At 23.0% G+C, this 12,084-nt stretch overlaps 4 protein-coding genes across 4 annotated transcripts; 2 read left to right on the top strand and 2 right to left on the bottom strand.

Annotated features, from left to right (window-relative positions):
- Positions 1-1,782: 1,782 nt before the first annotated feature.
- On the bottom strand, positions 1,783-2,277 carry EHI_151810 (translation initiation factor eIF-5A, putative). The gene has a single exon (XM_652305.2). It carries the CDS (start codon positions 2,273-2,275, stop codon positions 1,808-1,810), a length of 468 nt encoding a protein of 155 aa, XP_657397.1. The 5' UTR covers positions 2,276-2,277; the 3' UTR covers positions 1,783-1,807.
- Positions 2,278-3,132: 855 nt separating this feature from the next.
- EHI_151800 (ganglioside gm2 activator protein, putative) lies at positions 3,133-3,728 on the top strand (the record flags this gene model as incomplete). Its single annotated transcript, XM_652307.2, has 1 exon — positions 3,133-3,728. Exon 1 carries the CDS (start codon positions 3,195-3,197, stop codon positions 3,726-3,728), a length of 534 nt encoding a protein of 177 aa, XP_657399.1. The 5' UTR covers positions 3,133-3,194.
- A 430-nt stretch (positions 3,729-4,158) lies between these two features.
- Positions 4,159-6,321, bottom strand: EHI_151790 (F-box/WD domain containing protein; the record flags this gene model as incomplete). The annotated part of the gene is made up of 1 exon (XM_652308.2): positions 4,159-6,321. One exon carries the CDS (start codon positions 6,319-6,321, stop codon positions 4,159-4,161), a length of 2,163 nt encoding a protein of 720 aa, XP_657400.2.
- A 2,759-nt stretch (positions 6,322-9,080) lies between these two features.
- Positions 9,081-10,796, top strand: EHI_151780 (uncharacterized protein; the record flags this gene model as incomplete). Its single annotated transcript, XM_652309.2, has 3 exons — positions 9,081-9,998; positions 10,043-10,714; positions 10,776-10,796. The coding sequence occupies 3 exons, from the start codon at positions 9,081-9,083 to the stop codon at positions 10,794-10,796; spliced, it is 1,611 nt and encodes a 536-aa protein (XP_657401.2).
- Between the last annotated feature and the right edge of the window lie 1,288 nt (positions 10,797-12,084).

Genomic DNA, 12,084 nt, shown 5'->3' with positions numbered 1-12,084 from the left:
ATATTTAAAGAAACAATATAAGAGCAATAAGACAAAGTAGAAATGAAAAAAATGAAATAAAGAAATAAAAAAACTAAAGAAATACAGAAACAAAGAAGAAGAAATAATGATGAAAAAAGAAACAAACTAGTAAAATTGGAAGAAAAAATGATAATTTATTATGGTATGGAGTAAATATAATAAACACTTAATTAACGATTTTATTAATAACAAAATAATAGATGAAAGAAAAGAAAGACGACTCAAAATAAACATAGAAGAAGAATTTATAGAATTTATTAAAAGAGCAAGAAGAAAGATAGAAAGAAATAAGAAAATGATATGGTAAATAAAAAGAAGTAGAATAATAAATTAAAACTCATTTCCATTCATTAAATTGAAAGAAATAATGACAAATCACATGATTGATAAAATAAATAATAATAAATGAAAATAAGATAAAGATAAGATATGAGAATAAGAAGAAAATCAAATATAGAAAACACAATGATGAAATATTAAGATAGTAATGAATATGAATAACTAAAAAAAATAAATGAATATTAATAGAAGATAATAAAATAAAATAAATATTGAAAATAATAAGAATGGAATGTTGAAAAGATTGTATAAATCATGTGGTAAAACAATTAATAAAAATGAATGTATTGAAATATATCAAATTATACAAAAGAAGAATAATACATCGACATTCATAAAATAATTAAAAATCGATGTATTGGAATATATGAATACATTGAAATTGAACAAAATAAATAGTCATTGAATAAAACATAGAATAATTAGGAAATGATAAAAAATAACAATTAAAATAATAAAAATATCAATATAAAAGAAATGAATATAAATAATGAAATTAATGAAAGAAAATAGTGATTTATATGAAATGAACAAATTAATAATTACATCAAATAATAAATGATATGATGTGATATTTGTAATGATAAATAACAACAAATGAAGATATAATAAGAAATTATAATATAAATAAGAAGATACAAAATAAACATGAATTAATAAATGAATTGAGAATAACTAAAATATAACGAAGAAGTAATGGAGAATAAAACAAGAGAATAAAATGAAAGTATTCTTTTTCAAATAAAATTGAAAATGATAAAAACAAAAGAAGAATAGAAAATAAAAGTGAATATTTCATATAATACCATACATTTATAAAGAAAATAAAACAAGTATGAATATTAAATAACATGATCATTCTCACTTGAGCAAAGTGAAATAGAAAAAACAATTCTAATACTACTTGATTTAGTAATTATTTAATTAATTTAAAATATAGTATAAAAAGATTTTAATTTTTTATAATTCTTAAAATTTCATGATAAAAGATAAAATTAAAAAAATTATTAAACAATTTAATAAATTAAAAATTAATTCAATTTTAAATTTTCTGAATAAGAATTGATCTTGAAAAGATTTAATTACTTTAAAGTTTTAAGCATTTTTAAATATTGTTTTCTTAACATTTTTTGCATCATCTTTTTCATCATCTTTTTCATTGGTTTCTTCATTTCTTTTTTACAGGTTTTTCTACAAGTTTTTTTACAAATCTTTTGAACAGTTTCTTTTTTCATAAGAAAAGTTATATTTTACAGTTCTTTTCTTTTAGTTATTTTTATCAAAAAGAGCGATTTGTTAACGTAATGAAATAAGAAATTTGAATAAAACATTTAAATTTTATTCTATAAAAGAAATTAACAAAGTTTTGAATGAATTCTATTTTTACTCTTTATAAACTATTTAATAAAAATAAAATCTAATATTCAGAAAAGCAGAGTTAGTATAATTAGTCTTTAGCTTCTTTATAATCGATAATGGCTTCAATACCCATAGCAGTTTGAATAGCAATAATGAGTTCTTTTCCATCATCATAATCAGCTTGAATCTTTTGTCCCATTTCACCTTCTGGGAGTTTAAGATCGTCTCTAGTTTCACCACTTTCAAGAAGAAGTGATGCATATCCATCATTAATACCAACAAGAGAGTATTCAGTTCTCTTTACTTCTGGGACTTCAACATTATGAGTTGATGGGCAAGAATCATCAAGTCTCTTTCCAGTGAAAATATCATAACCAGCATAAGTAACTTTAGCATGTCCATGTTTTCCAGTCTTAGAAGTTGACATTTCAAAAACCTTGCATGGTCTTCCCTTGATAACAACATAACCACCTTTTCTTAAAGCAGAGCATTGGCATGGATATACTCCAGAATGTTCAGCATTACCTTTTTCAAATTCATTATCACTGCTTGACATTTAATAAAGTGGCAATTATCAAAATCAGTTCTCCCTATTTATTCAATCAGGGTATTTCTTCTATTTTAAACTTATTAACTTTTTTATTATTTCTTTTTAATATCTTTTATATTTAAATAATTTCTCTTTTTATTTAATCTTCTTTTTTTTTAATCCACGTAAGAAATAAATGAATAATCATTTTTTATTTTATTTTATTATTCTTTCCTTTTTTTTTTCTTCATTTTTTCGTTCAATTTTAAAATTATATTTATTTCTCAGAAATTATTTTGTTTATTCTTATTCCATTTTAACTAATTTGTAATAATAACTTAATCCATGTAACATTATCTCTTTTGAGGATCAATCATTTGCATACTACTGATTTTCTTTACTTGATAAGAAAAAAAAAAAAGAGAAAAAAATTACAAAATAGATTTATATTTGATAGTCTCAATGAATGTGAAACACGTAGTGTTTATTGTTTTATTATTAATTGCATTGACTACTTCATTGGTTGTGTCAATGAACTTTGGTGTCTTAATTGGTATTTGCGCTTTCTTTTCTTTTGGAATTAGTTTTGGTATTCTTTATCCATTTTGTTCAACTGTTCTTTATAACATATTAAATCCACGGGAACAAAAACGAAAACCACAATCCATTCCAAACGAATTTTCAAATGAGCTACCCTTATAATTTGATTTTTTTTATAAAAAATGTGTAAATTAGAGAAACTATTATTCTACTAATACATTTAATATTTTTAAAAAGAAAAAATTAAAAATAAAAGAAAAAACGTTTTTTGATTAGTCTATTTTTGAAAAAAGTCATATTGAATATAAAAAAGAAGAAAAAAATTTGACTAATAGGATAGGCAATTGCCTGGTTTAATTTGAGATATGATATAAAAAGATCAAAAAAATCTTAGTGATAATTAATCATGTTTGCATTGATTCTTGGTCTTGTTATTCTTGCCTCTGCTAAAACATATCCTTTCACTCTTACTTCTTGTGCAAAGAACCCTACTTTCATCATTCATCAAATGACTATTCAACCAGATAACCCTATAAATATTCAAGGAGGATTTACTCTTGATTTTGATATTGAAGTAACAAAAGAAATTACTGAAGCCACTGTTGCTTTAACTTTCCAAAAGGAAGTTCTTTTCTGGGTTACTGTTCCATGTGCAAAGAATGTTGGATCATGCACTTATAATAATATTTGTGAATTATTTGCTAATGTTACTGATGAATGTTTGAATGCTACTAGAAGCCATGGATTTGATAAAGTTCCATGCTCATGCCCAATTCCAGTAAGTAGATACACTGCTTCTATTCCAATTCCACCATTGGATATTCCTGATGGAATTGAATGGTTAGCTTCAGGAAATTATAAAATTAAAATGGTTGCTACTGATCCTACTGGAGCAGAAATTTCATGTTATGATGCAAAATTCTCATTATCAACAAAATAAATTTAAAGGGTTTATTTTTATGTTATTATTTTATTATTTTTTTATGAAAATAAAATTTTAGTAATATGTGATAATAAAATGTTATTATAATCATTTGTAACAAGATAAAGAAATAGATAAATATTTTTGATAATTCACCAGCTGTTATTTTTTGAGATAGAATATTTAGAATCTTCTTGTTTTGCGATGATATGAGTTTATGGATAATATATAATTATCATATATATATAAAATAAATAAGTTCTAAATAAGTTAGTAAATTAAGTGATACAATTAGCTTCTTGTAAATAATAAATAAGAGAATAAGACTTTATTTTAAAATAAAAGTATCTAATTTCTAACCTTTCCTTTCTTTTAATTACAAAATTCAGTTGATTGTTAGGAATGATAAAATCAATTGTTTATTTTATTATTTAAAAAGCATTAAAGTTCAATAATACACTTCATCAAATACATATAGTTTTCCACTCTTGCTACCAACTGCAACTACATGGTTGCTCATTGTTACTGAACTAATATCAACAGAATCTCCACAAGTAAGAGATCTTCTTAAAACCCCTTTATAATCAAGGATTTGAATTAATCCACCATCAACTCCACATATAATAGAATTATCTCTAACATCAAGGGCACATGTGTTGTTTGGTGAACTAGCAAAATAATGGTCTAATTTTCTTGAGTCCCACAAACAAATAATTTTTTCATTCCCAACAGTAGCAAACTGAAAATCATTTAACGTTTCTAATAAAGTAATTCCTGATTTGTGAGGTCTATATTTTGTTAACATAGGAGATGATGATCTAATATCCCATAAATGAACTGTTCTATCGGCTGAACCACTAATAAAACACCAATCATTTAATGGTCTGGATACACTTATCTTTCTTACGTGTCCATCATATGTAAATTCAATATTTCTTTTAAAGTCTTCATAAGTTACAATTTGAACTCTTTCATTCCATGTTAAAAATCGTGTTCTTTTTAATGGATAAAGCCCTTCCATTTTTCCATCAGGAACATCAAATACAAGACTACTTTTTGGATTTGTTTGATGGATGTATTTTACTGTTCCACATTTATATGCAACTACAATATAATCATCTACAAATCTTGTGGTAACTAAACTTGAATTTGGACCAATGAACACTTGTGAATTTTCTTTTGAGTTATATTTCCAAAGTCTAACTTTTCTATCAGAAGACCCAGTAACTATAGCTTTACTAAAACTATGAATATCTACACTTCTAATTATATTTGTATGTCCTTCATAAATTTTTGGTTGAATATTATTTGTATCATTGGTTTTATTGGTGAATTTATTAATTTGTGTATTTATACTAGTAGTGTTATGACTTTCATAATTTAACTTACAAGAGTTACACTTATTTTTGTTGGTTTCTGTTGTTATTTTATCTTCAATTTCTGTAGAATTTAAAACATCTTTCACTGATTTCACTGATGTTTCTTTTCTTTCTTCACTTGAAGATATATCGTTTCCAAACTTAATCATTGTTCCAATTAATTGCATTAAATGTTTGTTACAAAATTTAAGAGAATTAACACTTTTTTCATCTAAATATTCACATATTTTTTTTAATGCAGTAATAGGTAGTTGAGGAAAGAATGAATGTTCATCTGGTCCATATTTTTCTAATTCAATCTTTAATGATGGTGATTTTTTTTCTTCATTTTCTGAAGAAGTTTCACTTTCAGTTGGTTCATAATGAAATTCTTTCATATTTTCTAAAAATTCAATAAACACTTTAAGAGATGATTGAGTATCTTCCATCGTTTCTTCTTTTACTGTAATATCCAAATTATATTGAATTTTAATAGTATTATTTTCATCTCTTGAATAAAATACATAAGCGTTTTGAAAGAAAAATACTCTTTTATGGTCAGATAATTGTGAATGAGCAAATCTACACATTGGTGAGTGAATTGAATGAAAATGAATTAAAGAACATACTGACCCATAAATCCATAATGAAATTTTAAGATGGTCAGAAGAAATATCTTTATAAGGCTCTTTATGAACTATTGTTGAACCATCTCCAAGTGATTTGATAAAATGACATCTTTTACCAAAAACCATTGAAACTAATGACTCTCTTGTAAACCTTCTTTTACTAATTATTTCAAATGATCCATGAAGAATATATGATGCTTCTGATTTGTTTCTTGATAATAATGAAATACGAGTATTTTCTTTATCCCAAACAAGAGTTCCATTCAATGGTCTTTCAGGAAGAACATGTTCATACCCATTTCGTTCTACTGCAATTGATTCAGGAACATCAGATATATTGGATGGAAGATCAACTAAAGTTTTGAAAAACCGTGTTAAAAACATCATTTGTCTTTGTAAGGCAATATCTACGTTTGTTTCATGAAGCCAAGGAATAACAACACAATTAAGTAAATATGTAACACGAAACTGAGTATTTGCAAGTTTTTCAAAAACAATACACCAGATTAAATGACCACCATCTCTAAAAGGCATAATTGAAGAACGAGGGTCATAGATGCTACATAATAAATAAATACACTTGTTTTCTATTTCAATATTAATTGTTCTATAACAAATTGCCATTTTATTGAAACCAAATAAATTCACTTCATTTTCAAATATTGGAGAACCAGAAAAATCTAATTGATTATATTTTATAGTAAAAGGATTATATGACTGAAATAACAACTTTTTAGTAAAGTCTTCTGGACACTTCAATTCTAATAACAAGACTGCTTGACTTCTGAGAAAAAATGCACTGAAATTGGTTAGTACAAAATCAATTAAAACAAAATTCCTATTTTTAATGATATAACACAAACTCATTTTCGGGTGAACTATATGCCTGTTGTACTGTTGATGGACGAAGTCCCATCAACCTTTTTGTACTCCAACTTTTAATCCAGAATCTATCTTCTTGAGAAAGTTCACTAAGTTTAATCATTCTTTGAAGAATGATATCAGTATCTACATTGTTCATGAGAAGATGGTTTAAGAAAAAAAGTTTCCTTTCTTCTTTTTTTTTTAATGAAAAAGAGTTAAATATTTGAAAAAGGCAATTAGAACTGTTATAACCTTATTTTAGAATAAATATGAAAATTTTGATATTTATAGTTTTATTGAAAAATGATTGAAAAACATTATGTCTAAAATTGACTTCCGTCCTGACTCTTTTTTTTCTTATTTTTTAATTTTTTATTTTTTAATAATTACTGGTGGGTAAAAGTGTATGGTTAATGTTACTGTAATAATTAAAATTGAAACCATATGGTAATGATAATAATTTATTTAGTTTAAATGAGGTGAAATATAGTTTTCATTATTATTTTATATTATTTTGTTGTATTTTATTATTATTTTCTTTTTCACTTAATCAATAAAATAAATTGAGTATATTCATTTATTCTTTATTTATTATTCTTTATTTTTATTCTGTGTTGTATATTTTATATAATATTGTATATTGAAAAGTATTTATTAATCAATAAGACTTTTATTTGTTCTATTTCATGTTTGTGAATTATTTCATTTTGTTGTTCAAGTTGTGTTAATTGATGAAATTATGAGATAGTACTACTTCTTTTATTTTTATTGTCTATTCTTTTTGAATATATTCTAAACCAATATTTACTTTCATTTTTTCTGATTATACATTGTACAATGTGACAATCAAAATACAGACAGTTTAAAAGATGAAATAATTAATATATGAGTAGTATTTGAATATATTGTTTTGATAGTGTTTTTCATCCGATTAGTTATTACTTCGCATTCTCTTTTTCTAGTTCAACGTTTATTGAAATGAGAATTGTCAAATGATTTGATAATTGTATCAATTAAATTATACATAATTTATTGTTATTCAAATATATTTTTTTCTATTTCATAGTCAGAATGATTTACATCTTGAAATGATAAATGATGAGATTGTATTTCACAAATTATATTCATACTTTAATCCATTCAGATTTTTAATTGAATAAATAATACTCAATCAAGTGAATGAACAATACGTGATTGATACAACAAAAAAAATATTGATATGATGATAATAAAAATATTAAATAATGAAATGTCAATGTTATTCAAAATTATCAATTATTATTACTAATTTTTTGATTAATATCATAACAATAATTAATTCATTTATTAATAATGTATTGAATGATTTTATTTAATATTAAATCAAAATATGTTCAATAATATAAATATTGTTCAATTGGACTTGAATATAGTGATAATTTGTAAGATTGAGAGAGAAATTAACTATAAAATAATATACCATTCACTATATTTTTATGTTAAATAAAAATACAATCAATACAAACACTTTTCGTCATCATATTTTTTTTTTGATAATAACGATATTCATTGTTTTGTATTTTATAATCAGATAAATATATTTTTATTGATTTTTATCATCATATACATTAAAACTTATTCACTAAACATTAAATAATGATTTATACTAAATAATATTGCAAATTATGATAAAAATATAAAGCTTGACAATTTTATTTAATTATTATTGATTCATTGCATATCATTTGATATTAAAAATACAATATGTAAAATATGAAATTGTATTAAATGATAATCAAAACATCTATTATTAATGAATTACTATTTGATAATTTAGATATAACCATATTCATATATTAAATTCATTAAATATAATTCATTTTGTTATTTTTTATTTATAATGATTTATTTATCTTCTTCTTTTATCTTTTAATATTATTCAATGTATTTCAACGTGTTATATGAATTATAAATAATAAATGATTAAATATTTAATTCATTTGTTATATAATATATTTGTTCATTCATTATTTTCAATGAACATATTATTTTGAATATTCAATACAATAATTAAATAATTAATGAATAACAGTATTTCATTTCATTTAAATGTAATAGAATAGAATGATAAAATTATTTTAATTTATTAATTAACTCTTTAGAATAAAATGTTTTTATGTTTAATGAATGAAAATATGCATTTGAGAAAGAATGAAATAAATAAGGATATGAAACAGTGAAATGAAATGATTCATTATCATCCAAAATAATAAATAACAAGAATAACAAATATAGATATTATTCTAATAATAAAAGAAATAAAAATAAGATAAAAATAGTGTTACAAAGTATAGTATAAATATGATTTAATAATAATATAATTATAGTTTTTTTTCAAACTCTAATCCTACTTCCTTTCTATAATATACTTCCCCTTCTTCAATCATTTATTATTTCGTTAATGATAAAAGTGTGGTTTGAACTTTTCCTTTTTCAGATTTTTAAAGGTTAAAAACAGAACAAAAAATTTTAATTATTTTATGCAACAACTCATTGTGGAACTTGGGTCAGTGTTGAAAGAGCAAAACTTAAGTGATTCAATAAGCGAAAAAATTATTGGTGATATACTTAAATTACCTACTTTTCAACGATTATTGATGACATACTCTTTTTGTGGGAATGTCGGTAATCAATTTGATAGTCCAAACCAATCACCAAGACTCACTATTGGTATGAGAGGATTAAGTCCTCGAAGACGAGGAAATAGTTCAGGGGAGTATGAAAAATTAAAAAATGAAAATGTTATACTAAGACAAAAGATAGAGCGGTTGGTTAATGCAGAGAAAAAAGTTATATTTATATCTGTTGAAGATAGTATTATTGGAACAAAGAAAAAAATAGAAGAAAATGGAAAAGAAGAGTATATTGAAATAAAAAGTGGAATAAAAGACTTTGAAACAATCACCAATAATAATCAGAGTTATATTATTCGAATAGAACAAAAAGATGATATTTGGGTTGATGGTAAAACTCTTTTTTATTCTACTATAGGAAAAAACACAATTGTTTTACCTAATAATGATATTATTGATGTTTTACAATTGATGAATAACCAAAACCATTTTATTAAAAGAATTCAAAGAGGTGATATTAAAAACATAAAACAACATGAAAATGAAAACCAAGACTATTATATTAATACATTCACAGTGGTTTTGATTAATGGAAATAAAAATAATTTAATTGATTGGCTCCAACAAAAAGTTGATACAATCTGCAATACATCAAATCAAATAGAACATGCTTTTAATGAATTAAAAACTCAATTAAATCAAGTTATTCAACGATCTAATGAAATTCAAAAGGAAAATGAAATTATTAAACAAACTCCTCAATACATTAAAGACTTAGAAAGATTAACCCAACTTAAAAAGTTAAATGTTGATACAACATTTGAAGTTTGTTTGTTATTTAATATTATTAAATAAAAATAATATTATAGCCAATGAATTTCAATATCACTGCTTTGGAACAAAAAAGAATATTTATTGAAGATGTTTCTTGTGTTTATTATTCATTTGAAAAATATCTCTTTATTAAGTATAAAACAAATAATCCAGAAGCTGTTATTTGTTTAATTAATGATGGGGATAATGAACCTGCTGTTGTACATAAAATTAAAAAAGGAGTTGATTATCCCTTAACTATTGAAGATACACAAGAAGCATTAATATTTGGAAGAGGGAATGGTTTAAAAGCAAAAGAAAATGATGAACTTCTTATTCTTGATCCTAAAGAAACAACAAAAATTAAATGTGTTCTTTCTCCTTCTATTTTTGATAGAATTCATATAAAAGAAGGTGTTTATATAACTAGTGTTGATATTACTTCTTATGATAAAACAAAACCATTAGTTTTAGAATATTTCTCAACCACTACAACAATTCAATTAAAGAAAGAACATTCATTACAGTTATATAAAATGCAATTACCACCATCTTTAAATAAATCTGGTTTGGTTATGTGTATAGAACAAGTAAAAAATTCTGATATAGATAAATTTATAATTAAAACAAAAGACTCATTTGTTAAACCTCATACAAAACCAAAAAATAATGCATTTTTCATTGAGTCTTCTTCATGGATTTTAAAAACTAAATTTGCTGATATACCAGTTTTATTAATGATTCCATGGAAAGATGATCCTCTTTATAAAGTTTATTATTTTGTTTCAGAAGGTATTTCTCATCAAGTAGAAATTCACATATGATTCAATTAATTATTTTTTTTTCTAATTCTTCATTTTCTTTTTGAATTTCTTTTAGTCGTTGTTCAACTAATTCTAATCCTCTTTCCATTTCTTTAAATCGTCTTATTGAATCCATAACATGATACTCATATGCAGACATTAAAATGTCAACATATTCATCTAACTCATAATCCTCTTCTTTAAAATTAACACTAGTGACTAAGTCAAAGTCTTGAAGTCCATTTATTTCTATATCATATTCTTGTTCTTCTGCCATTTACTATGAACTGAAAAAGTTTTTTTACAACCCTAAAACTGTTTTTATTCATTCATCATGTCTAACCAAGAATTCAATGATAATTTTATTGATTTAAATGAAGACCAAATTCAAAAAGGAAAAGAGATGATAGCCTTGATAAATTCTTCTAATTTTAATGATGAAGAATATACTGATGAACAATTAAAAGATATTTATAAAAGTGCTCTTCAATACTCTGTATTCTTTTCTGAGAAAAAATTTAAAACACTTAATGATAAATTCAATTCTCTTAGAGCTCAATTAGAAAAAGAAGAAAAACGAAATACTCAATTAAAGAGTCAACTTCAACAACAACAATAATTCAAGTGTATTGTTTATTCTTATCTAGATTCTCATATTGTAAGATACGTCTATAAAATTAAAGGAATATATAACAATACCTAATAGATTGTTATTCATAATTTAGTCATTCTCTAAGCAATATATAATTCTTATTAATAACGTAACACTAATAAATAACTACAAAATATTAAAAATGAAAAGAATAAAATAGTTTAATTTATAATTTAAATTCATCTAATTATTATAATATAATATCTTTTATAACTGAAATAATTAATAGGAATATAATAATTTTTAGTTTAATATATAAAAATATTTAATAGTATTTTTACAATAGTTCAAAAAAGATTAAGAAATAATCAATTATCTTATCACTCTGTTTTATTTTTGTGTTAAACTCTTTTTATGAAAAAAGGTGGTTTAAACAATATTTACATTTTCTTTATCAATCTATCTAGTGTTACTTATTGTATTGTAGTTTAGGAATTGATAAAATAACTTATTATCTATTATTAAAGAAAATTTATAAGAGTCATAATTTCTGTGTAAGGAATGAAATTTGCAAGTCAAAATAAATGATTTACTTAGTTTATTAATTAATGTTCTAATAATTAGAGAGTAGTATAAATTAAATGAAATAATGATACATAATTTAATTTTGTATTATTTATATTTTCACAAAGACAATCAATAA

Source organism: Entamoeba histolytica, genomic scaffold, assembly GCF_000208925.1.
Source record: "Entamoeba histolytica HM-1:IMSS scf_1104750518587 genomic scaffold, whole genome shotgun sequence".
Classification (NCBI taxonomy): domain Eukaryota; phylum Evosea; order Mastigamoebida; family Endamoebidae; genus Entamoeba; species Entamoeba histolytica.
The sequence above is the reverse complement of the archived record's forward strand: the minus strand, read 5'-3'. Positions and strand labels throughout refer to the sequence as shown.

Coding starts and splice junctions, on each gene's coding strand:
- EHI_151810 (XM_652305.2), bottom strand. CDS start 2,275: ATGTCAAGCAGTGATAATGAATTTGAAAAAGGTAATGCTGAACATTCT.